At 42.0% G+C, this 27,891-nt stretch overlaps 2 protein-coding genes and 1 pseudogene across 3 annotated transcripts in view; all 3 read left to right on the forward strand.

The window, feature by feature from the left end:
* Positions 1 to 27,891, forward strand: part of LOC102536747 (UDP-glucuronosyltransferase 1A6) — a 69,348-nt gene that overhangs the window by 20,308 nt on the left and 21,149 nt on the right. The gene's annotated exons all lie outside the window — the stretch shown is intronic.
* Positions 13,118 to 17,548, forward strand: LOC140696534 (UDP-glucuronosyltransferase 1A3-like). Its single transcript, XM_072962060.1, has 2 exons — positions 13,118 to 13,963; positions 17,384 to 17,548. The coding sequence occupies exons 1-2, from the start codon at positions 13,118 to 13,120 to the stop codon at positions 17,546 to 17,548; spliced, it is 1,011 nt and encodes a 336-aa protein (XP_072818161.1).
* LOC140696535 (UDP-glucuronosyltransferase 1A3 pseudogene) lies at positions 18,637 to 19,533 on the forward strand (annotated as a pseudogene).

Genomic DNA, 27,891 nt, shown 5'->3' on the forward strand with positions numbered 1-27,891 from the left:
CAGTAAAGAATGTGCGACAGAGATGTGTGTGGTCTGCTAGGTCTGCGTACTGACTGACCCTTTATAGAAAGTGTGTTGACCTCTGACCTAAAGCAAGTGTTCTGAGATGCCTTCCTGACGTATGGGGAAGAGCTACTTTGGAAAATAAAAACTTGTGAGTTTTTTTGTTTTTGTTTCTGTTTTAATATGTACACCTTTAAAAGGCTTCAGATCACTCACATCAGAATTCTTTTTTTAAAAAAGAATTTATTTATTTATTTAATTTTTGGGGGGTGGGTAGGGGAGTAATTAGGTTTATTTGTTTATTTCCATGGAGGTACCAGGGATTGAACCCAGGACCTCGTGCATGCCAAGCATGTGTTCTACCACTGAGCTATACTCTCCCCTCAGAATTCTTTTTTTTTAATGCATTTTTTAATCAGAAAGAAAGCCTCCAATAAGTCCCAAAGACCCTTACTACCCTTCTTTAACATCTGCTCATTTCTTTTCTTTTTTTTTTTTTTAACATATTTTTATTGAAGTATAGTCAGTTTGCAGTGCTGGTGTACAGCGTAATGCTTCAGTCATACAGGAACATACATATACTCGTTTTCATATTCTTTGTCACCGTAAGCGACTACAAGATATTGAATCTGGTTCCCTGTGCTCTACAGTATAAACTTATTGTTTCTCTGCATCTGCTTATTTCTTTGCTAACACATCAGACAGTTGGCAGCAGCTGTGGAAGCCGGCGGGGCCAGGGGTCATAAGCTTTACTGGACTGGTTTTAGGAAGCACAGGGCATGAAATAGGAATCCCATGTGTTAGGGAAATTTAACTATGAAGTTAATGAGCAAAAATGTACTAAGAAACATTTGTCATAAGAAGGAAAAAAAATACCATTTTTGGTACCTTGGTACCAATCATCCTATTTTAGTCATATTGAAACTAAATTTGAGTTATATTTAGTCCTACTGAACACCAGACTGCAATGAGTGTACTTTTTCAGCCCTGTGAACCTTTATCAGATGCTTGGCTCACATTTGGACTTCCACTGCAATCTCGAATGTCACCATAGGGAACATTCCCTTCTACAGTATGTGATTTTCAATTTGTATTTGTAATTATTAGGGATTAAATCCCAGAGATCAGAATCAAGTTTCTTTTGACAAATGATCAAATTATTTCAACAGTGTGAAAAAAATTTGCACTTTGGAGTCATGGTGATGTTTTGGAATCCTAGAGATGTGGTGGCTGCATGACATTGAGAAAGTACTATATGCCACTGAATTGTTCACTTTAAAATGGTTAATTTTGTTATGTGACTTCATCTCAATAAATTATTTAAAAAAGAAGATACATTATAGATTAAAGAAAAAAGTGCCTGATTTATGGCTAAAAAACTCCAACAAAACACTCCTTAGTAGGCAGACAACATGGTCAAGCCATATATAAATGTAATACAAATAAAAACACACTTGACTTCAGAAATAATAAAAAATATTCAAATTAATATATTATGAGATTCAATTCTGCTCATCAAATCAGCAAGCATGTTTTATAGGTAACTGTTGGCCTAGCTTTAAACAAATACTCGTATATTGCTTTCAAAAATGTGCAAAGCCTTATGAAAACTGGAGTTTGGTGGACCTTCTCTGCATGAAGCTATGATTCACAATTTAGGAGAGTGGGCCCATTCTTAGGTCAACCTGGGGGCTCCCAGCCTCGCCTGTGTGAAGAGCATGTGAGCCCTGCCCCCTAAGGCACATGGTGGTGTGACTCTGACCCCAGCCTTTCCTGCCTCCTCTGCCCAAGGGGGAACTCAGCCACCTCCAGGGCTCCCCAGGTGTTGCTCAGAGAAGCCCCTGGGCCACTTGGCTGGAGGTTCCCACTGGGAGGCCCTCAGAAGCTGGGCCATGGGGCAGCCTCAGATGTCCTGAAGTCACTTATCCTGACCCTGTCCAGGACCTCTGCTCAAACCTCGTGCACTTGACACCTGGCCCCAGGGCATTTCTGCTTCTGCCACATACTCAAAGGTGCCTTTCCCTCTGCCCATAGGGGTTCTGGTCTAGGCCAGTTGCTGGAACACTCCCTCTGTTGTCCTTCTTGCTTCTCAGTTGAGACCTGTCTGTCCTTGAGTCAACTGGGAGGCTCAGGTTTCAAATATCTCCATCTTAGAAGAGACTTTCACTGTACATTTCATTATTAGAGGGCCTTTGGAGTGTTTTCTCAGAACAAAGGAATTCAGGGGTAAACCCTAGTGTCATCCACTAGCAATGCAGGGAAGTGCTCACAGCTTTGGAAGGACAGGTTTCCACTCGCCTTGCTCAGGAGCACACTGACCTTGGAGGCAAGTCCTGGCTGGGGCTCAGGCTCTGGGAGCAGCACAGCCGCTCTGCCCAGGCTGCGCTGCCACAGGGAAAGAGGGAGAGCTTGGCCCTGGCCTGCGCTGGGGCAGGGAAGGGCCAGCTCTCCCTCCCCTGCTGGTTCCAGGGATCCCTTCCTGTCCTCATCACATCCAGAGGGTAAGAGCTATAAGACCTGGATTTGAACCTGCTGTGTGGTTGAGGCAAGTGGCTTCCTTCTGAGCGCTCACTTCTCCACCTGTGAAATGGGAACACTCAGGCAGTTGTGGTGTCGAGCGGTTAAGAGTGAGCTCGAGGGAGAACATTGAAAACTTTGAAGGCAACTCAAATGGAAGAGAGAGTTAATTTGGGATGGAATAACAGGATGGGAGCCCCTCAAACAGGAGGCCGTTCCGTTCTCTCACAGAAACAAGCAGACTGATGCTTCGAGGTAAGCTGAGGATGCTGCCTAGGGCCACGGGATGCAGCCGGGAGCAAAGGCAGGGTGAGAACCCTCTCCCTCCGCAGGTTCGGCCTTCTTTTTTCCAATTATGCAAGATCTGGAAAGTCTCAGCCTCACAGAGGGAGAAAGGAACTGAGTGAGTCAGCAGGTCTAACCAGCCTCCTCCTGGCTGTGTGACCATGGACTTGGGCTTATTCAGCTGAAGTGGGGATGATAACACCTGCCTTGCCCTCGCAGGGTTGTTTGAGGTTGCAGGGCAGCATGTGACGGTGCTTTGTAGACAGTCGGTGGAAACGAGGCCCGATCCCTCTCTTCCTTAGACTTTAGCTCAACGCTGGTTGAAACTTTCTCTCTATGAGATGATAAAAGCAACGTGGTCTTTTGGGGAGCATTTACCTAGAAAACCAGATCCCAATTCCTCAGGACTAAGCTCTTCTGTCTCCAAGTTTCCTCCTCTTGTGCTCCAGAATCGTCTAGATAATAGTTCTCAAACAGGGGCGATTTTGCCTCTCAGGGGCAATGTCTGGAGACTTTTTGTGTCACAACTGGGGGATGACATTGTCATCTAGGAGGTAGAGGCTATTAAAACATCCTACAAAGCACAAGAAAAACCCACCCACCTGCTCCCAACAAAGAATCATCTAGGCCAAAATAGCAATAGTGCTGAATTTAACACTCATCTAGACAAATTCTGAGTGCCTACCAGTGACTTCTTCCTGGCTGGACCCCAAGGTGGGTGGTGAGGGGGCAGCAAAGATGCTCTGCCCATCCTTTGAAGCTCGCCTTTTTTCCCTACTGGAGTCTCTATGAGCAACACTCACTCAGGCTTACTGAGCTGGGGATTGAAGTTTAGGCAAGTCAAGGGAACAAAACCCCAAAATGCCAAGTCATTCTTAATAGGCACTTTTAAGAGTACATGACTTCTGCCAATGTCTACAATGACTTTGATGGATTGGTTCTCTTTCAAAACCCTGTGTTTATCTTTATGATTGGTTATCTTGGAAATTAACAGATATGCAGTACATTCTGACAGCACTGTTTCTGTTAATAAGTAATTTCCAAGGAGTGGCTAAATACTAGACTGAGTCAGGGTTAAAAAAGAAAGAATTCAACATGAGTATCTGAAAAACTAGAAACTTGGCTAAGCAATGATTTAGATGATTCTAGGAGAATGAGGGTAAAGTGGGCTTACAAAAGAAACTTTACTGAGATATAATACATAGACCATACAATTCATCATTTAAACTTTATAATTCAATGGCTTTTTGTATATTCGTAGATTTGTGCAACCATCACCACCATCAATTTTAGAACATTTTCAGTTACCCCCCACCCAAGTAAATTCTTTAGTGTCAGTACTCACTCCCTATTCCCCCTTCTCCCCAGCCCCTGGCAACCACTACATTTCTGTCTCTACAAATTTGCTTATTCTGATCATTTAATACAAGTGGAATCATATAATATGTGGCTGGCTTTTTTCACATTGCATGTTTTCCAGGTTCATCCATGTTGTAGCATTACTTTTTATTGCTGAGTCATTTTGCTCTATGGCTAGACCATACTATGTATATCTACCTGTCATTTGATGAACTTTTGGGTTATTTCCACTTTTTGGCTATTATGAATACTGCTGCTGTGAATGTTCATGTATAGGTTTTGTGTGGACATGTTTTCACTTCTCTTGGGTATACATTTAGGAGTGGAATTGCTGGATTGTTTGGTAACTCTATGCTTCATCCTTGAGGCACTCTTTTTCCAAGTGGCTATACCATTTTAAAAATTATGGTAAAATACACATAAAATAAAATTTATCATTTTATTTTTAAAATTATTTTAACTTTTTAAAATTGTATTATAGTCATTTTACAATGTTGTGTCAATTTCCAGTGTAGAGCACAAGTTTTCAGTTATACATGAACATACATATATTCATTGTCACATTTTTTTTCTCTGTGAGCTACCACAAGATCTTGTATATATTTCCCTGTGCTATACAGTATAATCTTGTTTATCTATTCTGCATATGCCTGTCGGTATCTACAAATCTTGAAATCCCAATCTGTCCCTTCCCATCCCACACCCCCTTGGCAACCACAAGTTTGTATTCTACGTCTATGAGCCTGTTTCTGTTTTGTATTTATGTTCTTTTTTTTTTTTTTTTTTTTTTTTTTTTTAGATTCTACATATGAGCGATCTCATATGGTATTTTTCTTTCTCTTTCTGGCTTACTTCACTTAGAATGACATTCTCCAGGAGCATGCATGTTGCTGCAAATGGTGTTAGTTGTTGTTTTTATGGCTGAATAGTATTACATTGTGTAAATATACCACCTCTTCTTCATCCAGTCATCTGTTGGTGGACATTTAGGCTATTTCCATGTCTTGGCTATTGTAAATAGTGCTGCTATGAACATTGGGGTGCAGGTGTCTTTTTGAAGTAGGGTTCCTTCTGGATATATGCCCAGGAGCAGGATGACTGGGTCATATGGTAAGTCTATTCCTAGTCTTTTGAGGAATCTCCATACTGTTTTCCACAGTGGCTGCACCAACCTGCATTCCCACCAGCAGTGTAGGAGGGTTCCCTTTTCTCCACAGCCTCTCCAGCATTTGTCATTTGTGAACTTTTGAATGATGGCCATTCTGACTGGTGTGAGGTGATACCTCATTGTAGTTTTGATTTGCATTTATCTGATAATTAGTGACATTGAGCATTTTTTCATGTGCCTATTGATCATTTGTATTTCTTGGAGAATTGCTTGTTTAGGTCTTCTGCACATTTTCGGATTGGGTTGTTTGTTTTTTTTCTTATTATGTCGTATGAGCTGCCTATATATTCTAGAGATCAAGCCTTTGTTGGTTTCATCATTTGCAAAAATTTTCTCCCATTCCGTAGGTTGTCGTTTTGTTTTACTTATGGTTTCCTTTGCTGTGCAGAAGCTTGTAAGTTTAATTAGGTCCCATTTGTTTATTCTTGCTTTTATTTCTATTGTTTGGGTAGATTGCCCTAGGTGAATGTATATGAGATAATGTATTGCCTATATTTTCTTCTAGGAGGTTTATTGTATCTTGTCTCATGTGTCTTTGACCCATTTTGAGTTTATTTTTGTGTATGGTGTAAGGGAGTGTTCTAGCTTCACTGATTTACATGCTGCTGTCCAGTTTTCCCAACACCATTTGCTGAACTGACTTTCTTTATTCCATTGTATATTCTTGCCTTTGTCGAAGATTAGTTGACCAAAAGTTTGTGGGTTCATTTCTGGGCTCTCTATTCTGTTCTATTGGTCCATATGTCTGTTTTTGATTTCTTTACACTAATGATGAATCAACAGAAAAAGAAGGTAAAAAAAATTCCCTTTAAAATAGCACCCAAAGTAATAAAATACCTAGGAATAAATCTAACCAAGGAGGTGAAAGACTTACACATGGAAAACTATTAACCATTGATGAAGGAAATTAAAGAAGACTTAAAAACATGGAAACATATCCCATGCTCCTGGATTGGACGAATCAGTATTGTTAAAATGGTCACACTGCCCAAGGCAATCTACAGATTTAATGCAATCCCTATCAAATTACCAAGGACATAGTTCACAGAACTAGAACAAATCATAGTAAAATTTATATGGAACCACAAAAGACCTAGAATTGCCAAAGCATTACTGAAGAAAAAGAAAGAGGCAGGAGGAATAACTCTCTCAGACTTCAGACAATACTATAGAGATACAGTTATCAAGACAGTATGGTATTGGTACAAAATTTTATCATTTTAAATTGTGCAGTTCAGTGGCATTTAGTACATTCTCAGTGTTGCACACCATCACCACTACCTAGTTCCAGAACATTTTCATCACCCAAAGGGAAACCCTGGCCCCTGTTAAGCAGTCACTCCTCATTCCCCCCTCTCCATTGCCTTTTGAAACCACTAATCCATTTTCTGTCGCTATGGATTTGCCTACTCTTGATACTTCATAGAGACAGAGTTATACAATAGGTGGCCAGGGGAAGGTAATAGTTCAGTAATAGAGCACATGCTTAGCATGCATGAGGTCCTGGATTCAATCCCCAATACCTCCATTTAAAATAATAATAGTAAATAATAATAATAAAAAGAGAATAATGATAATGTACATTAGATGGCCTTTTGTATTTAGCTTCCTTACTTGGTTTAATGTTTCAAGATTCATCCACTTTGTAGTATGAATCAATATTTCATTTATTTTTATGACTGAATAATATTCCATTGTAAGGATGTACCCCATTTTTTTAATCCATTCATCTTTTGATAGATATTTGGGCTTCCACTTTTTGCTTTGTGAACAGTGCTGCTATGAGCATTTGCGTACAAGTTTGAACACTTGTTTTTGGTTCTTTCGAGTACATACCCAGGAATGGAATTGTTGGGTCATATGGTAATCTTATGTTTGACTTATTGAGGAACTGCCAAACTCTTTTCCACAGTGGCTGTGCCATTTTATATTCCCACCAGCAGTGTATGAATGTTCTGGGGAATCTAATCCCAGCAGGGTTAACTTTAGAGTTAACAATACTGTATTATATGCTTGAAAGTTTCTTAGAGAGTAGATATTAGATGTTCTTACGAGAAAGAAACGGTAATTATGTGATGTGATAGAGGTGTTAACTATCCCTACTGTGGTAATCATTTTGCAATATCTGTGTGTGTCAAATCTTCCTGTTATACACCTTAAACTTATCTATAAATAGCTAGCATTTACTGAGTGCTTACTGTACACCAAGAACAATTCTATGCACTGTACATGGGAATCTCTTACTACATAGATCCTTCTGCAAGTGGTATATTTTATTCACCACTTTTCTGCAGGTTCTGTCCATGGTCGTTCATGTAAGCTTCTTTCTTTCTTTGTAGCTTTATTATGTGAATACGTCACTGTTCACTTAGCCTTATTCTTGTTAATGAGCATTTAGGTTGTCCTTTTTCCTTTTTTAACATTAAAAACATGTTTTAAAGTTCTTAAAATCTGGGTCTTCTCTGTAGTCTTGTCTCCCCTACCTCCCACAAACATAATGTTTAAGTTACACGAAGACCAGGAGGCCTCTCCTCCCAGGACAGACCACTGTCCATTTTCCCTGGGGTCACCTCCTCCAGGACAGTGACCATGTCTTGGGCACCTTTGTACATTTAGCCAGTGCCTGGCTTATGGGAGGTGGCGATACACTCTTCTCAGCTGTTTTGAACACCAGACTATGTACTGTTCCCAGACTACCCCAAGGAGCCAGTCCTTCACTTATGCTGGTTTCTCTGCCTAGAACGTGTCCTCCTCCAAACATGTTCTTTCATTCATGTGTCCTTAACAATTTATTCATGTCTCTAGTGGACCGCATCTTGTTGCACTTAAATGAGTTGCTTGTGTTTATTTTCCCCTCAAGGCAAAGAGTAGGTTTTGTGTTCCTCTCTATCCTTGGTAACTAGCATTGCACCTGTCATATATTTGTGGAATTAAGTAAGCACAAAAGTGTCTACGAGAAATAACGTATTTTTTTAATTTTTAAAAACTAGAAAATAGAACACACAGAAAAGTATATCAAACACATATGCTCATTTTAATAGATAAATATAAACTGAGTAAACTCCCATTAACGTTCACTCCAGTCACAAAATAGATGCGGTCAGTGCCAAACACCTGCTCTGGGTATCTGCTCTGTACCCTTTCTACCCTTGTTCTGATTTCTGTTGATGATTATTTCCTTTTTTTAATTATGGTTTTGCTATCCAGCTGTGAGTCTCTAAATAATATAGATGAGTTTTACTTGTTTTGGTACTTTATATAAATAGAATCATACTGGGTTTGTTTTCCCCTTGCTTCTTTTGGCCAACTTTATGTTGAGAGATTCATGTTGTGTGTTCTTGCAAGTTGTAGTTTGTGCATTTTCAGTGCTGAATAGCATTGCATTGTGTGAATATGCCGCAATTTTATTCATCCATTCTGCTGTTGGTGGACATTGGGTTGTATCGAGCTTTTGACTATTGTGGACAAGGGTACAATGAACATGGTTTTACATTTAGTGGGATTCTTTAGTATACATATCTAGGGGTGGAGCTGCTGTGTTTTAGGGTATATATAATTTAATTTAAAAAAATAACGAGAAGGGGGTAGGGTGTAGCTCAGTGGTAGAGTGCGTGCTTAACATGCACAAGGTCTTGGGTTCAATCCCCAGTACTTCCGTTAAAAAAAATCTAATTACCTTCACCCGCCAAAAAATAAAAAAGGGGGAAAAAAAAAAGAAGAAGATAACAAGAAGCATTATCCAAAGTGGTTGTATCACATTACATCCCCACCAGCCTTGCAGGAGAGCTCCTATTGCCTTAGAGCCTTGCCTTCAGTTAACACTGTCAGATTTAGCCATTTTTGCTAAAATGTTTGCTACATTGTACAGTGATATCTCATAATCTTACTCGGTATTTCCCCGAATGCTGAAGTTATTGGTTATCTGTACAACTAAAGAGCGCGAGGCTCTTTTCACATGTTTATCAGTCATTTACCCATTCAAGTCTCTTGTCATTTTTGTACCGGCAAGGGTAAAATTTTTATACTGGTTGTTTGTCTGCTTGTAAGAGTTATTTATGTAATCTGGATATTCATTCTTTGGCAGCTACTAGGTATGGCAAATATATTCTTTCAGCCTGTGTCTTGTTTTTTATTTGAACAAATTACAATTAACATCTTTGACTGTGCCTTATTGTACTCTTATAGGAATTTCCATATGCTAGATGCGAGGAAGTGGACTTGCTGGGTCATGTACATTTTATTTTATCTATCTATCTATTTATTTATTTATTTTTATTGAAATATAGTTGATTTACAATGTTGTATGGGTTTCTGGTGTACAGCAAAGTGATTTGGAGATATATATATATATGTATATATAATATATATTCTTTTCCTTTATGGTTTATTTCAATATATAAATATTTTTTTATTTCAAGATATTGAATACAGATCCTTGTGCCATACAGTAGGACCTTCTTGTTTATCTGCTTTATATACAGTGGCTTGTATCTGCTAATCCCAAATCCTAATTTACCCCTCCCCCACCCCCTTTCATCTTTGGTAGCCATAAGTTTGTTTTCTATGTCTGTGAGTCTGTTTCTGCTTTGTGAATAAGTTCATTTGTATCATATTTGAAAGTCCACATAGAAGTGATATCATACAGTATTTGCCTTTCTCTGATTCACCTCACTTAGTATGATAATCTCTAGGTCCATCCATATTGCTGCAAATGGCATTATTATTTTTTATGGCTGAATAGTATTCTATTTTTAATGTATATGTGTGTGTATACACACACACACACACACACACACACACACACATACCACATCTTCTTTGTCCTTTCATCTGTTGATGAACATTTAGGTTGCTTTCATGTCTTGGCTGTCATGTCCTATAAAAGTGGGGTGCACATATCTTTTCAATTTAGAAATTTCTCTGGACATATGGGTCTTGTACATTTTAAATGCCAATAATATTAAGATTTCTTCTCCCTTCAGCAATGTATAAGTGTACTTTTTCTTCAAATTCTTGTCTACACTTATCTTCTGACTTAACGTTTTTGCCAATTCAATAGGTGAAAAAAATCTCAAGGTATTTTAATTTACATTTCCCTCATTAATTATTTATTTAAACATCTTTTTTTTTTTTTAATGAAGTTGTTTGACCAGTGAAGAAGAGACCTGGACTTGACCCCCCTCACTTAATAGAACTGATGCGGCTTCTGATCGCATTAGCTCGTTGAGCAACCCCACCATATTCTTGACTCAGTGAATTTGTTCTCGTCGCTCGCAGTATTATTGGCTCAAATACTGGGGAGACCTCAGGGTATACTGGTTAGATATGGCTTGTTCCAGGGCTCAAACCATTACCCCAGGACCCATTTTTCATCTGTAATTCTTGTGTCTGCTTCCTTGGTGATTACAGCCTTCTCAGGGTCATGATACCCCAGCATCGGGGGCTGTGGCCTGAGTCCTTTCCCCAGGATTCCTAGTAAGGCGCCTGTGCTTCACTGGCTCTCATTAAGTCACGTGTCCATTTCTGCACTAATCCCTGTGGCCAAAGGGATGAGATGTGCTGAGGAGTTGAAGCCTGGGTTGCACGTTCGATCCCACAGTGGCTAGTGGTCCCTACCTGAACCATGTATGAGAGTCCAGGGGAGGTGGCCGAGATGAGCCTCTCCCCAGGGGCTCCAAGTCCAAGAAGTGCCAGTAGAGATCAGATGACACCAACGTCTAAATAAAATGCCACTGCGTTAATTTAGAATTAGAGAGAGCTCTTTAATGTGACAAGAACACTTTCACTCCTCTGCAGGCATGTTTCTGCCCTCACCCCTCACTCATGGGTGTTTTAACGGGTTTGTGGGAATAGCTCAGGGGCTGAAATGCCTCACCCATAGCTGAGAACCCCTTTCCAGGGCCCCGTCTACCCACAGCCCCCAGATCCATACCACCCTCTCCTGGGCGGCGTGGGATACCCTCTGCAGACCTGCCCCCGGCCTTCTCTGGGCCCCTCCTTTGTGAGCTGCCTTCTTTCTGTGAGTGCCCCCGAGTGGATACTTCAGTGACTGCCTGTCAATCTGTTTCCAGCGCTACTGCAAACTTTATTCTGGCCCTCACCTCCCACAAACCACAACCGTCACCCTTACTAATCCCCTAAGCACACTGTGTATCCTCACTTGGCGTGATGTCTTTTTCAGTGGTTGTAAACAAAGGGCAAATAACCACAGTGAGGAAAGCCATAAGGTTCACCAGGAGAGTCTCCCCCAGGGTCCACTGCAGTCAGAGCTGGACGCGTCCCGGGACTGCTGAGTCCTCAGCAGGTCCAAGGGGATCCAGCTTGGTTAACTAGCAGCTCTGCCACCAGACACGGTGCCACTAGAGGCGGGGGTGGCTGGGACCTGAACAGCAGCTCCCGTTACTGAGGACAGTCAGGCAGCTGCAGCGGCAACAGCACACTTGGAGTTCCGCCTTCCCCGCGCCCTGCTCTGCTCACTCTCATGCCTTTACACACGGAACGTGGGACACGAGCAGCCTCGATCCCACATGCACAGGGATTCTGCGTGGCTGTCTGTGGCAGTGAATGGGGAACAGAAATGACAGCTGTAAGCGGGGAGCAGAGGTCAGAAAATGAGCCTTGGGGCAAACGTGCAGCTGTGAGGCTAGGATGGAAATAAGATTCCAAAAAAGAGAGCACAGATGTGACTGTTGGAGGGGAAGTAGGAGGACCAGGACTTTGGAGACGTTCACGACTTCCTGAGCAGATTGGAGTCACTCCCCAGAGCAGGACCCAAGAAGTTGCACAAGGGCCCCCACATTATGTACCCCCTACTCCACTCTGGAGGAATCTGTCCCTATCAGGACTTAGGTCTGTAAGTGGCCTTGGAGAAAACGCTGCACATAAACTACGAGATGAAATAAAGGTCCAGATTAGTGGACACCTCAGGCCCCAAACAGACCAGCAGAAGACTTGAGCCTCCAACAGACAGGAGAAGAATTCAGAGAGCCTGATCCGAGGCCAGGGGACGGCTTCCTCCTGTCCCATGATGAGCAGGCCCTGGGGGTTGGTGCTTTCAGACACCGCCTTGTCACTGCTAAGGGTGGTCTTGCCCAGGGACGCTTGAGATAACGGTAGCTCTTATTCCACATGGCAGATATAGAACCTCCACCAACCCTTCGGTTGTCTTCATCAAGGATCGCTGCAGCCGCTTCAAGCGGTCTCTCCTTGAAGAGTCATGAGAGGCATCCTGGGGTGGAACAGGAATGAGACGGACAGCCAGCGTTGTCCCCGTTGAGGGAAAGCTGCCTTTGCAATGTTGTCTGTTTTCCTGGATGTGTTCCGTGTTCCCCATGATGGGGAAAAAGAGTTTTAAGAGCTTTCAAATAGGGTCACCTCCAGCAGAGAGATTCTATCTGGGGACGAGGTCATCAGTGACTCCTCAGAGCTCGGTGTCAGTCTCAAAGAGCATGGTTCACAGAGAAATAGGTGATCCAAGGAAACGGGAGTCCACAGCTTCACTTGGGAACTGGATGAAAAGCAAGAGAGTGAACTGGAATGCCCCCAGAGGGAGCAGCAGAGTCAGATGAGTTTTCCCAAGATAAGAAGGGTTGGTTTTTATCTAGAGAAAGTTGAAGTGGTAAAAGACACAGAGATTTATTCTATAACATTAATGTAAGGAGGGGATTTGCCTCCAATTACATGCCCTGCTTGCTTGCCTGGGAGATAAGATAAGGATGGCGGAACAAATGTAGGAGGTGCAGCCTGCCCCGCAGTCAGTTGCTTCTGGCTCGGGCCACCGCGGCCATGGGGCCCCAGGGGCTGGCTGCACTGCTGCTGTGCCTGTGCGCCGGGCCCTGGGCCGAGGGCGGGAAGGTGCTGGTGGTCCCCATGGAGGGCAGCCACTGGCTCAGCATGCGGGAGGCCGTGCGGGAGCTCCACGCCAGGGGCCACCACGCAGTCGTCCTTTCTCCAGAGGTGAACATGCACGTCAAGCCAGAGGACTTCTTCACCATGGAAACCTACGCTACTCCGTACACGCAGGACGAATTTGATTATCTAATGACGGCCAATATTCATCTGTTCTTTGAAAGAGTAAATTTTCTAAAGATGTTTTGGAATACGATGTTAGGCTTCAAAAATGCGTCTTTAATCTTTCAAAGGTCTTGCGAGGCGCTGCTGTCTCACAAGGATCTGATCAGGCGCCTGAACGCCAGTTCCTTTGATGTGGTGTTAACTGACCCTGTTTACCCCTGCGGGGCAGTGCTGGCCAAGTACCTGTCCCTTCCTGCGGTGTTCTTTTTGCGTTTCATTCCGTGTGACTTCGATGTTGAGGGCACAGCATGCCCGAACCCTTTCTCGTACGTTCCTAGGCTGTTAACAAGGAATTCAGACCACATGACATTCCTTCAAAGGGTCAAGAACATGCTGTACCCTCTGGCCCTGAAGTACATTTGCCACGCATCTTTTACTCCTTACGAACGGATGGCGTCCGAGCTTCTTCAGAGAGAGGTGTCGCTGGTGGAAGTTTTTAGCTCTGCGTCCGTGTGGCTGTTCAGAGGAGACTTTGTGATGGATTACCCCCGGCCAGTCATGCCCAACATGGTGTTCATTGGGGGTATAAACTGTGCCAACAGGAAACCATTATCTCAGGTCTGTATTGGTGCTTTTATTCCATCCATGTTCCAAGTGCAACCCATTTAAAAAAAGAACTTATATTCAGGTTCTTATTTATCTACTGATCCTTCTGAAGATTTCCAGCTCTCAGTCTCTTGCTAACAGTCCTGGGTGAGCTAAATCGTTAAAGAGTCTCCAGTAGTGTGGTGAAGGCTTGTGACGGTCATTGAGAGGAGGGACAGGAAGGGGTGAGGGTCTGTAATAGGTTTGGGAAGCAATGGTGTGATTCAACCCAGACTGCCCTTTGGTAAAGGCACACGTCAAGGTTGTGCAGTTTTCTCCAGCTGAGCAGGAGCAGAGAACTTGAGCCGTGAACTCATCCACCGGGGTTTTTGCTTCAGGGTGTTCAGTAGAAGGATTTAAGAACTAGCAAATTGCGTTTGTTGACACGATAGTTCTTAGTGGTATAGTGTTGGAAGGGACTGAGGTGTGGTCACAGGAGACCTAAACACCCAAAGGAGGCAGAGGTTTCAGAGAGGTCGAATAAATTAAATGGGAGTGACACAATGGTGGAGAGAGAAGACGGGGTTCCTGTGATCGGAGCAAGAAATCACCGAGTCCAGCTTTTGAGAGATGGGACCGTGCTGACGAGGTGTCTTCTGCCCGAGAGTTGGTGTCTGGAGTGTGATGTGGGGATGCACCCGAGTTGGATTGTATGTCTTCTGCTTGGGACACTGAAGTCATTAAGGATGGTGGGCAGGGCTAGGGAGGAGATAAAAGCGAGGCGATAAGTATAATGAAGGTGGGGCTAGGGATGCTGAGAAACGAGTCTCAAAGGGAAGGGTTTGTTAGGAAGGGTCGACCGCATCGCCAGACCTATCCCGCCGCACCCCACCCCAGGTTTCCGTGGCGGTAATAGGGCTTTCCTGATCGTTCTGGAGGCATCTTACAAAACCCCGGATGTTTGGTTTCAATTGAAACAGGACTCTTGGGGGCTGGATTTGCTTCTTAACCCACTGAGTTAGCCATGTATTTTGCCCATTTATGCCGCAGTCATTGAATTGATCTTAATTGCTATGGCTTTAAATCTCTTCTAGGTTTTGCATTTTTACTGTCGTAGCTCTGTTTATTAATGTATATATTATTTTCAAGAACACCGACTTCATTTTCCTTTCTTTGCCCACAACACAGATAATCAATTTTTTTTTGTGTTTATTTTTTGGTCTGTGCTTCTGTTTAGTTTGTGTTGGTGGGGGGAGGTAATTAGGTTTATTCATTTAATTTTTTAGTATCGAGGCACTGAGGAGTGTGCCCAGCCCCTTTGGCACGCTAAGCGTATGATCTACCACTTGAGCGCTGCCCTCTTCCTGCAAAGGATCTGTCCTACTTGGCTTTCTTCTTCCTTGAAGTGGTGCACTTGTCCCGTTACACAAGCTGTATGTATCTATTAGATTTGTAAAAAGTGAAAAGTCGGTAGGCGTTTAAAAATAATTGTCGCATTTTTTCTTTTTAGTTTTCCTATGGGAATATATTGTATGGAGTTTGACTGCATTGGTTCAAATCTTCACTCCCGTTTTTCTAGCTGCATGACCTTGGGTGGGTGACCTAAGCATTCTGGCCTTACTATTGTCACATTGAGCACACAATAAATACGATGTATTTTCATGATTTAAAAGGTGCTGAGCAGGACAAGGTACGTCATCTGGGGGCATTTAGATAGGTTTGTGCCAATTATTTGGTTCACGACAGATCATTTACATTGAAATCCTCAAGTATCATAACAGGGTAAGCACACCGCTGTCATTCTTGTTCCACTAAATGGTCTTTTACTTTGAGATTTTGTCACTTTTATTTATTTTGTTTTGTTTACCCTTATATATCACTCCTTTAAATGTTTATGGAAATTGTCCTCAAAATATGAAAGATTGAAGTCTAAATCTTTTATACGTGTGTTCCTTTTCCTTCTTAAGATTTAGGATGGGTTGAATTATCTTATTGGTTTTATAAAAAACTCTAGGATTTGCTGATTCTTTTTACTATTTTTGTTTTCTCTTCCATTGATTGCAGCTTAGTTTTAAATGAATGATATCATCCTTGCTGCCTTTGGTACACTTTATAGTTGCTTTTCTCATTTCCTTAGGTAAGCCTTAGGTCCTTGAATGTTTTCTTAATATTGAAGAATTGAAAGTCATAAATAAAACCTGTTCTTGATCCCTAGGTTTTGGTATAAATTGCTATCATTTTCTTTTTTGTTGTTGTTCATGTTAATTTCTGTTTTTGATTTCTTCTTTGAATCAATGGCTATTTTTTTTTAAAACAAAGTTTGTTTTATAATTCCTATCTAGAGAAGATATACTGTGGCTATGTTCTTTTTCTTCTAAATATCTTGCACTGTAATCAGGGAATGATTCTTGTGAAGTCACTGATTAAAAAAATTCCTTACTAGATTTTATTCTGGTCTAGCATAGGGTCATCCAGTAGAACTACAGTGCAAGCCATGTATGTAACTGAGAGCTTTTTAGTAGGTATGTTGGAAAAAAACCCAGATAGGAGTAAACTATTTTTAATCTATATTTTATTCAATCAAATATATCAAAAACATTATTCTTTAAACATACATGGATTAAAAAATTTTTAAGGAGTCTGTTTGTCATCTTCCCCCCAATTTTCTTAAGATACAGTTGACATGCAGCACTGTCCAAGTTCAAGGTGCACAGCAGAAGGACCTGACTTCCCTATCCCGCGATGCGATTACCGCAGTAAACTGAGTGAACATCCATCAGCTCGTACAGATACAAAGTTAAAGTGAAATGTCGCCCTGGAGAGTCTCCCCCAGGGTCCACTGCAGTCAGAGCTGGACGCGTCCCGGGACTGCTGAGTCCTCAGCAGGTCCAAGGGGATCCAGCTTGGTTAACTAGCAGCTCTGCCACCAGACACGGTGCCACTAGAGGCGGGGGTGGCTGGGACCTGAACAGCAGCTCCCGTTACTGAGGACAGTCAGGCAGCTGCAGCGGCAACAGCACACTTGGAGTTCCGCCTTCCCCGCGCCCTGCTCTGCTCACTCTCATGCCTTTACACACGGAACGTGGGACACGAGCAGCCTCGATCCCACATGCACAGGGATTCTGCGTGGCTGTCTGTGGCAGTGAATGGGGAACAGAAATGACAGCTGTAAGTGGGGAGCAGAGGGCAGAAAATGAGCCTTGGGGCAAACGTGTGGTCGTGAGGCTGGGACGGAAATAAGATTCCGTAAAAGAGAGCACAGATGTGGCTGTTGGAGGGGAAGTAAGAACACTGGGACCCTGGACTCACAGTCTACAAGGATGGATAAGCCAAGTGCTCCCTGCTCAGTGGCAGCTCCTGTGACCCAGGAAGCATCATGTTAGGCATGTGTTTGCTCGGTGCTGGAATCTGTTATCAGTGAAGTTCCTGATTGGGCGTCTGTTACTCCCATAGGGAACCCTCAGCCTCTCCAGCACGTGGCCTGGCACTTGTTGTAGCTGTGGGGAACGGCAGGATGCAGAAGAGCTTGCTCAGGGCGAGGGAAGCCTGGGCAGCCCAAGGAGCCCTCTGGCCGCATCCCCAGGGCAGAAAGGACAAGGAGATGTCCAGGTGTACTGAGCATGCATGGCGTCACTCCCCGGGGCAGGGCCAGACTCGTGGGCATGTGAATCAAGGAGTTGCACAGGGGACCCCACATTACGTACGTCTCCTGTTCTGGAGGAATCTGTCCTCATCAGGACTTAAGGCTGTAAGTGACCTTGGAGATAACTTTGCACATAAACTGCAGCATGCAATAAAGGTCCGAATTAATCGACACCCCAGGCCCCAAACAGAGTAGCAGAAGAACTGAACCTCCAATAGTCAGGAGAAGAATTCAGATGGCCTGATCCAAGGCCAGGGGATGGCTCCCTCCTGTCCCGTGGTGAGCAGGCCCTGGAGGATGGCGCTCTCTGACCCCCGAGTCACTGCTAAGGGTGGTCTTGCTCGTGGACGCTTGAGATAACGGTAACTCTTATTCCACGAGGCAGATACAGAATCTCAACCAACCCTTCTGTTGTCTTCGTCAAGGATCGCTGCAGATACTTCCGTGTCTGAGAGCTGCTTCAAGTAGTCTCTCCTTGAAGAGTCACGAGCGGCGTCCTGGGGTGGAACAGGAATGAGATGGGCAGCCAGCATCCTGTCCCCATGGACAGAAAGTTGTCTTAGAAATGTCTGTTTTCCTGGGTGTGCTCCATGTTCCCCATGACGGCAGGAAAGAGACTTAAGGGCTCCAAATAGCGTCACCTGCAGCAGAGGGGTTCTGTTTCGAGATGAGGCCTTAGATGACTCCCCAAACCTCAGAGTCGACTTCACAGAATATGGTTCACAGAGAAATAGGAGAGAATCCAAGGAAACGGGCGTCCACAGCCTCAGTTTGGGAACTGGATGAAAAACAAGAGAGTGAACTAGAATGCCCCCAGAGGGAGCAGCAGAGTCAGATGAGTTTTCCCAAGATAAGAGAGGTTGGTCTTTATCTGGGAGAAAGTAAAATGGTGAAAGACAGGGAGAGATTTATTCCCTAATGATTAACGTAAGGAGAGTACAGTGCCTCCAATTACATGCCATTTTGTTGAAATGACTGAGAGATAAGATAAGGATGGCAGAACAAATGTAGGAGGCGCAGCCTGCCCCGCAGTCAGTTGCTTCTGGCTCGGGCCACCGCGGCCATGGGGCCCCAGGGGCTGGCTGCACTGCTGCTGTGCCTGTGCGCCGGGCCCTGGGCCGAGGGCGGGAAGGTGCTGGTGGTCCCCATGGAGGGCAGCCACTGGCTCAGCATGCGGGAGGCCGTGCGGGAGCTCCACGCCAGGGACCACCACGCAGTCGTCCTTTCTCCAGAGGTGAACATGCACGTCAAGCCAGAGGACTTCTTCACCATGGAAACCTACGCTACTCCGTACACGCAGGACGAATTTGATTATCTAATGACGGCCAATATTCATCTGTTCTTTGAAAGAGTAAATTTTCTAAAGATGTTTTGGAATACGATGTTAGGCTTCAAAAATGCGTCTTTAATCTTTCAAAGGTCTTGCGAGGCGCTGCTGTCTCACAAGGATCTGATCAGGCGCCTGAACGCCAGTTCTTTTGATGTGGTGTTAACTGACCCTGTTTACCCCTGCGGGGCAGTGCTGGCCAAGTACCTGTCCCTTCCTGCGGTGTTCTTTTTGCGTGGCGTTCCATGTGACTTCGATGTTGAGGGCACAGCATGCCCAAACCCTTTCTCGTACGTTCCTAGGCTGTTAACAAGGAATTCAGACCACATGACATTCCTTCAAAGGGTCAAGAACATGCTGTACCCTCTGGCCCTGAAGTACATTTGCCACGCATCTTTCACTCCTTACGAACGGATGGCATCCGAGCTTCTTCAGAGAGAGGTGTCGCTGGTGGAAATTTTTAGCTCTGCGTCCGTGTGGCTGTTCAGAGGAGACTTTGTGATGGATTACCCCCGGCCAGTCATGCCCAACATGGTGTTCATTGGGGGTATAAACTGTGCCAACAGGAAACCATTATCTCAGGTCTGTATTGGTGCTTTTATTCCGTCCATGTTCCAAGTGCAACCCATTTAAAAAAGAACTTATATTCAGGTACTTATTTATCTACTGATCTTTCTGAAGATTTCCAGCTCTCAGTCTCTTACTAACAGTCCTGGGTGAGCTAAATCGTTAGAGTCTCCAGTAGTGTGGTGAAGGCTTGTGATGGTCATTGAGAGGAGGGACAGGAAGGGGTGAGGGTCTGTAATAGGTTTGGGAAGCAATGGTGTGATTCAACCCAGACTGCCCTTTGGTAAAGGCACCACGTCATGGTTGTGCAGTTTTCTCCAGCTGAGCAGGAGCAGAGAACTTGAGCTGTGAACCATCCATACTGAAAATAGAATTGTTTCCTTAATTTCTGTTTCTGGTAGTTCATTGTCAGTGTGTTTAGAAATGCAACTGGTTTCTGTAGAATAATTTTGTATTCTCAACTTACTGAATTCACTGATGTGTTCTAGTTCTTTTTTGTGGCACCTTTAGGATTTTCTATGTAAAGTAAGTATCTTGTTATCTGTAAAGAGTGACCGTTTTATTACTACTTTTCCAATTATGGTAACTTTTTTTCTTTTTGTGCTCTGATTATTGTGGCTAGGGCTTACAGTATTATTTTGAATAAAAGTGACAAGAGTGGGCATTCTTGTCTTGTGCCTGTTCTTAGAGGAAATGCTTTCAGCTTTTCACCATTCAGTGTGATGCTAACTCTGGGCTTGTCATATATGTGTTTAAATAAGTTAAGGTATTTTATCTCTGTACCCGCTTTGTGGGGCGTTTTTGTCATAAATGGATGTTTCATTTTGTCAAAAGCTTTTCTCACATCTATTGAGATGCTCATATGACTTTCAGTCTTCAATTTTTTAATACGGTGATTGATTTGTAGATATTGTACCAGTTTTGCGTCCTTGGGATAAATCTTACTGGATCGTGGTGTATGATCCTTTTAATGTATTGCTGAGTCAGGTTTGCTAATATGTTGCTGAGAATTTTTGCATCAGTGTTACTCAGTAACACTGGTCTGTAATTTTTTGTGTAGTTGTGTGGTATCTTTGTCTGGTTTTGTTATCAGGGTGATGTTGGCCTCCCAGTATGAGTTCAGAAGCATTTCCTCCTCTGCTATTTTTGGAATAGTTTGAGGTGGATAGATGTTAAGTCTTCTCTAAATGTTTGGTAGAATTTACCTGTAAAGCCTTCTGGTCCTGGAGGTTTATTTCTTGAGAGTCATTTTATTGCTGATTCAATTTCGTAACTGGTAATTGGTCTGTTCATACTCTGTTTCTTTCTGGTTCAGTCTTAGGAGAGTGTGCATTTCTAGGAGCTTGTCCATGTGTTCTAAGTTGTTCATTTTACTGGCATATAAGTATTCACAATAATCTCTTATGGTTCTTCATATTTTTGTAGTGTTGGTTGTGACTTCTCCCTTTTTATTTCTGATTTTATTTATTTGAGCCCTGTCTTTTTCTTGATGAGTCTGGCTAAAGGCTTATCAATTTTGTTTATCTTTTCAAAGAATCAGTTCTTAGTTTCATTGATCTTTTTAATTTTTGCTTTTACCTTTATTAGTTCTTTCCTCATACTAACTTTGGGCTTTGTTCTTTTTTTTTAGTTGCTTTAGGTGTAAATTTAGGTTGTTTATTTGAGATTTTTCTTACAAGGTAATCTTACTGAGATTACCTTATTCTTAGGGTAGGCTTATATTGTTATCAACTTCCCTTTTAGAACTACTTTTGCTGTGTCCAGTATATTTTGGATCATTGTGTTTTCATTTTCATTTGTCTCCAGGTATTTTTAAAAATTTCCTCTTTGATTTCTTCAGTGACCCATTGGTTGTTTAGTGGCATATTGTTCAGCCTCCGTGTGTGTGTGTGTGTTTTCTGCAGCTGTTTCCTTGTAGTTGATTTCTGCCTTCATTGTGGTTGTAAAAGGTGCTTGGTACGATTTCAGTCTTCTTAAGTTTACTGAGACTTCTTCTGTGGCCTAACATGTGATCCTTCTTAGAGAACGTCTCAGGTGCACTTGAAAATAATGCGTATTCTGCTGCCTTTGGATGGAATACGTTCTATGTATAACTACTAGGTCTAACTGGTCTAATGTGTCGTTTAAGGCCAGTATTTCCTTGATGATTTTCTGTCCAAATGATGTGCTCATTGACGTTTGTGGGTTTTTTAATGTATCCTAGTATTGTTGTTTACTGTCAACCTCTCCTTTTATGTCTGTTAATATTTGCTTTTGGTATTTGGGGGCATATGTATTTACAATGGTCATATCCTCTTGTAGAATTGATCCTTTGATCATTAGGTAGTGTCCTTCTTTGTCTCCTATTTTAGTCTTTGCTTTAAAGTCTATTTTGTCTGATGTAAGTATTGCTACCCCAGCTTTCCCATTTGCATGTTGTATCTTTTCCCATCCTTTCACTTTCAGTCTCTGTGTGTCTTTAGATCTGACGTGGGTCTCTTGTAGGTAGCATATATTATGGGTCTTGTTTGTATATGAGTTCAGCCACTCTGTGTCTTTTTATTGAAGCATTTAGTCTATTTATATTTAAAGTAATTTTTGATGGGTATGTACTTACTGCCATTTTGTTCATTGTTTTGGGGTTGTTTTTGTAGTTCTTGTTGTTGTTGTTCCTTCTTTTGCTCTCTTCCCTAGTGATTTGATGACTATCTTTGGAGTTACTTTTGGGTTCCTTTCCCTTTTTTTGTATGATTTATAGATTTTTAGTTTGTGGTTACCATGAGGTTTATATATAGCAATCTATTTCTCTATCTATCATTATATTATTATTTTAAGTTGTCAATCTCTAGTTCAAATGCATTTTAACAACCCTGAATTTTTACTCTCCCCCCACGTTTATTGTTTTTGACATCATAGTTCACATCTTTTTGTTTTGTATATCCCTGAACTACTTATTGTGGATATACATAATTTTACTACTTTGTTTTTTAAACTTCCTGCTAGGTTTATGCCTGGTTGATATACTTTTACTGTATATTTGCTTTTACCAATGAAATCTTTCCTTTCCTCATTTTCGCATTTCTAGCTGCAGCCTTTACTTTTCACTTAGAGAACTCCCTTTGACATTTCTTGTAAAGCTAGTTTCACGGTAGTGAACTCTAAGCTTTTGCTTGTCTGTGAGGCTTTTAATCTCTCCTTTGAATCAAATGAAAGTAGAGGACTCTTGGTTGTAGGTTTTTCCCTTTCACCACTTTGAATATATTGTGCCACTCCCTTCTGACCTGCAGAGCTTCTGCTGAAAAGTTAGCTGATAAACTTACGGGTTAGCTGTGGGGTCTGAGGTTTCCTGAAGCTGGTGACGGCTGGCTGGTGCACGGGGCCAGGACCCGGGGATCCTGGTGCTGGTGCCAGCCTGCCTGTGGGTGGGCGTGGTCTTGGGGCTAACGCTGGCTTCCTGGTAGGTGGGGCCGGGTCCTGGAGTTTCTGGCTGCAGGGCCCAGGGATCCTGGAGCCGGTGCCAGCCTCATGGAAAGTAGGGCCAATGTCCAGGGGGGTCTCTGGGCTAGCACTGGTGCGCTGGTAGGTGGGTCCGGGTCCTGGTCCATCTGATGGACAGGGCCAGGTCTGGTGGCTGGGACCAGACCCGTGTGGTGGGACTTCAGGGAGTTCTACGGAAGCTGGCCTGCTGGTGGGTGGTCTGTGTCCCCACTCAGCTAGCTGCTTGGCCCCAGGTCTTAGTACTGATTCCTACAGGGTGGGGCTGGGTCCTGGCACTAGTACGCTAGAGGGAGGATTCCAAACTGGCACTTGCCAGCACCAGTGTCACTGTGGTGGAACAGAGCTCTCCAAAATGGCTGCCGCCACTGTCTGTATCTCCAAGATGATCTCTAGTTGCCTCCTGCTTCTATGGGAGATTCTCCAAGATCATCAGGAGGGTCTGACTCCGGCTCTTTTCAGATTATTGCTTCTGCCTGAGGCCCCAGCATGCGTGAGATCTTGTATGCACCTTTTAAGAGTGGAGTCTTTATTTCCTACAGCCCTCTGGCTTTCTTGAAAGCAAGCCCCACTGGCCTTCAAAGCCAAATGTTCTGGGAGCTCTTCTTCCTGGTGCAGGACCCTGGGCTGGGAAGGCCAATATGGAGCTCAGACCCCTAGCTCCTTAGGGAGAATCTCTGCAATTGTAATTATCCTCTCATCTGTGGGTTGTCCACCTAGAGGTGTGGGCCTTGATTATACCACGTCTCCACCTCTCCTATATAGCTTGTCGTGCTTCCTTCTTTATAAGTTGTAGAAGAACTTTCATGCTAGTCTTCAAGTTTTTCTCGTCAGTATTTGCTCTGTAAATTGTTATAATATTAGTGTGCCCATGGGAGGAGGTGAGCTCAGGGTCTTCTAACTCCTCCATCTTGACCATTCTCCCCAATATAAAATTATTAATGAAGTATTTCATATTTTTTCTTTCATACTAAGCCTTCAAAATCTGATATGTATTTTACACTTTCAGCATGTATCAATTTGGACTATCCACATTTCAAGTCATGTGTAGCCAGTGGCTACTATATCAGATAGCATATGATCATTTGTAAATGTTCCATACATAGATACACCTAAAATGTATATTTTAAATTTTTCTATTAGAAAAAACCTTCAATATGCACAATTCTGAAAATGATGTATTAAAATATTTCCCCATTTAACTGAATTTTGCCCAATTTACATTTGAAATTTTTAATAATTTTTACTTTAAACATATAGCTGCTCAACTAGGGCATCTAGGTTTATGACTGCTATATTTTCTTCATAAAATTTGCCTTTTAAAAATGTTTTTGGTAAAATACCCCTAAGTTTTACCATCTTAACCATTTTTAAGTGTAGTTTAGTAGCCTTAATTACACTCACATTGTTGTGCAACCTATCGCCAGAACTCATCTTCAAAAACTGAAACTCTATACCCCTTAAACAACACCTCCTCACTTCCCCCACTCCCTAGTCCCTGGTAACCACCACTTTACTTTCTGTCTCTATGCATTTGACTACTCTAGGTGCCTCATGTAAGTGGAATCATACAGTATTTTTCTTTTTGATACTGATTTATTTCACTTAACATGTCCTTTAGCTTCCTTCATGTTGTTTTATATGTCAAAATTTCCTTCTTTTTTAAGGTCAAATAATATTCCATTGTATAGACAACAGTTTACTTGTCTATTCATCTGTCAACGGACATAGGTTGCTTTCACTTTCTGGCAATTGTGAATAATGCTGCTCTGAACATGGATGTACAAACATTTCTTCAAGGCCCTGTTTTCACTTTTTGGGGGTATATACCCAGAAGTGGAATAGCTGGATCATCTGGTAATTCTATTTTCAGTTTTTTGAGGAACTGCCATTCTGTTTTCCACAGAATGGAATGCACTGCACCATTTTACATTTCCACCAACAGTACACAGGGGTTTCAATTTCTCCACATCCTGTCCAACACTTGTTTTGCTCTGTTTTCAATGACAGCCATCCTAATTGGTGTGAGGTGACATTTCACTGTAGTTTTGATTTGCATTCCCCTAATGATCAGTGATATTGAGCATCTTTTCACGTGCTTATTGATCATTTGTATATCTTCTTTGGAGAAATGTCTAAGTCCTTTGCCAATTTTTGAATCAGATCTTTTTGTTGTTGAGTTTTAGTTCTCTATATATTCTGGATATTAATCTCTTATAAGGTTTGCAAATATTTCTTCCCATTCTATGGTTTGCCTTTTTAGTCTGTTGATTATGTTGTTTGATGCACATATTTTTCATGAAGTCCAATTTGTCTATTTTTTCATTACCCATGACTTTTGTGTAATTTTCAAGAAATATTTGCCAAATTCAATGTTGTGAAGCTCTATATTATGTTTTCTTCTAGGAGCTTTATAGTTTAAGTCTTATATTTAGGTCTTTGATCCATTTTGAGTTAATTTTTGTATATGGTGTTCTTAAGAGGCCAACTTCATTTTTTTTTTTGCATTCAGATATCCAGTTTTCCCAGTACCATTTGTTGAAAAGACTGTCCCTGTTGAATAGTCTGCACCCTTGCCAAAAATAACTTGACCATATATGTGACATCTATCTCTTTCAACTTAAAAAGAACACTTTATTAAAATGTTTCCTTAAATTTTTTTTAAATAACACTTCAAAAATTCCATCCAAACTCATTTTTTTTGATGTAAGAATTCTGTCCATTCATATAATATAATTGCTTGATTTTATTCCTTCCCTTAGTATAAGCTCATTCTTTTTACATAAGTGTTTCCTTTTTCCAAACAATTTTTTTTTTGTTAAGTTGGGAAGTCTCTGGCACTTTTCCATTTCCATGTAAATGCAGTACAGCATCTTTAAGTCTCTGTCTTGCCTCCCTCTTTGACTTGTGAGGATCCCTGTGGTTACACTGAGCCTATCCTGATAATCCAAGGTAATCTCCCATTTCAAGACCCTTAATCATATCTACAGGGTCCCTTTGCCATGTAAGGCAACATAGTCAGAGGCTCCAGGGATTAGAATGTGAATGTCTTTGCAAGGCCATTTTTCTGCCTACCACACAGAGTCAGCCTAAAGTTAAGCCCAGATCTTACTGAAAGTTTTCCTCTAAGTTATTGAACTTTTTGTTCTGGTTTCTCTTTTGGGAACATCTGTCATACATAGATTTCTACTTTTCAAGCTCTGTTGCTATCATATTCCTCTCCAATTTTATCTTCTCTATTTTTCTGATGCATTCTGGGAGATGATTTCTGGAAAGGCATATTTCTGTCACCGATTTTTCTTTCTGCATTATCAATTATGACCTTTATTGCTTTCAATGTGCATTTTAAGTAATTCATTTTTTTGCTTCCTTCAAGTTCCTGGCTCCCCCATGCATGATCTGAATATACTCATTTTCAACAAATAATTTTGTTTTCATAAATTTCCAAAGTAAAGAATTCATCTGAATTTTGTCAAATATAGATACCTTGAATGAAGCACCCTTCCTGATCTTACACAAGTATTCTCATCCACTAAGTTGGGAAAAAAAAATAAAAAACAAAGTTTCTTTCTGATTGGGTATATTACAAGTTGCATATTAATAAGAGGAAAGAGCTTTATTAAGTTACTAATAAGTCCAAAATTCAGCTGCATAGGCTAAAGATGGCGAATAGACTTTTCTATTAATGTGGTCATTGACTATTTCCCAGCATGTAGGCAAATGAGACTGCTGATTATACTGACTGGTGGTAGTTGAAATTACACAGAAAGGGTTTAGAGAGTGGGAGAAGAGGACATAAAAGGAGTCTGTGTTTACTGAGACAATAGGATGAGAAAGAATTAAAAATTTCTTCAGAAGTAAGCATTTAGGTGAATGACTTCCCAAGATGAGGAAGGAATTTCTCCATTTTTGGAGACAGGAGAGTGGAATCGCAGGATAAACAAGATTGATCCCTAATGGTTACTGGAAGAGAGTATTTTCTGTACCAAATGTTTTCAGTTGTGCGAAAAAAGCTAAAATAAAAACAATTAAGTGTGAAGCTCCAACAGGGAAAGTGGCTGTTTGGATGCTGCTGAGATGACCACAGGTCTCCAGGTCTCTTGGTGCTCACAGGAACACAGCTCTCTCTGCCTGGCTATGTCTGTGGGAAGGTGCTAGTGATTCCATAGAGGGAATCCAATGCTGGGAACTTAAGATGGTCATTTTTGCACCAGAGGAAATGCCTTTCTTCCACTCTGAAGGCCATTCAAACCTTTCCATAAAAAAGGAAGACTGATAATACAGACCCAGAGCAGTGCTATTTTTTGAGTCAAGACATTTAAAAAAAGATTTTCAATTTTGAAAATTCTTTAAATAAAATGCCTTTTATTTCTGTAAAAGGGAAACTTTCCACTTAGCAGAACTAATCCAGGATATATCAAAACTGAAGGCTGTCTTTGCCCTCAACTATTATGACTACCCAGAGCTGTTAAAGACACATGACCTCTGGGCCACCTTGGTGTGTCAGTCTTACTGATTCAACAGAAAACTTACCTGACCACTGAACAATGGGGACTTATTTTAACCAACAGTAGAAATTCAAGTGCATTTATTCTGCCCTATCCAGAGTGGTAATTTTCAACTCTTAATTAGCATAAGCTCCATGAAACTGTGCACCTTCCTTCCTATCACCTCAAAACTTCTAACATCCCTTCTCTCCCTGCTTCCCTCAACAACTATGAATGTCTTCACCAGTGTGGGTTCCCTTGCCTGGCAAGCACATGAAAAGGCCCAGGAGTCTGCTTTATTGTGATACTTCTTGCACGGAGCACATAAGCAGCACTGCCCAGGTACCTCAGTGACTGTTCATTTGATATGGTTTTAAGACTCTGTCCCCATGGGAGAGTGGCTGAATCCCGTGTTCCTGCTGTGTACTGTCTGCGTGTCATTCTATGGGGGTTGGACTTTAAG

Source organism: Vicugna pacos, chromosome 5 (genome assembly GCF_048564905.1).
Source record: "Vicugna pacos chromosome 5, VicPac4, whole genome shotgun sequence".
NCBI classification, from domain to species: domain Eukaryota; kingdom Metazoa; phylum Chordata; class Mammalia; order Artiodactyla; family Camelidae; genus Vicugna; species Vicugna pacos.

Coding starts and splice junctions, on each gene's coding strand:
- LOC140696534 (XM_072962060.1), top strand. CDS start 13,118: ATGGGGCCCCAGGGGCTGGCTGCACTGCTGCTGTGCCTGTGCGCCGGG. Junction 13,964..17,383: donor ACAGGAAACCATTATCTCAG/GTCTGTATTGGT, acceptor TTACTCCCATAG/GGAACCCTCAGCCTCTCCAG.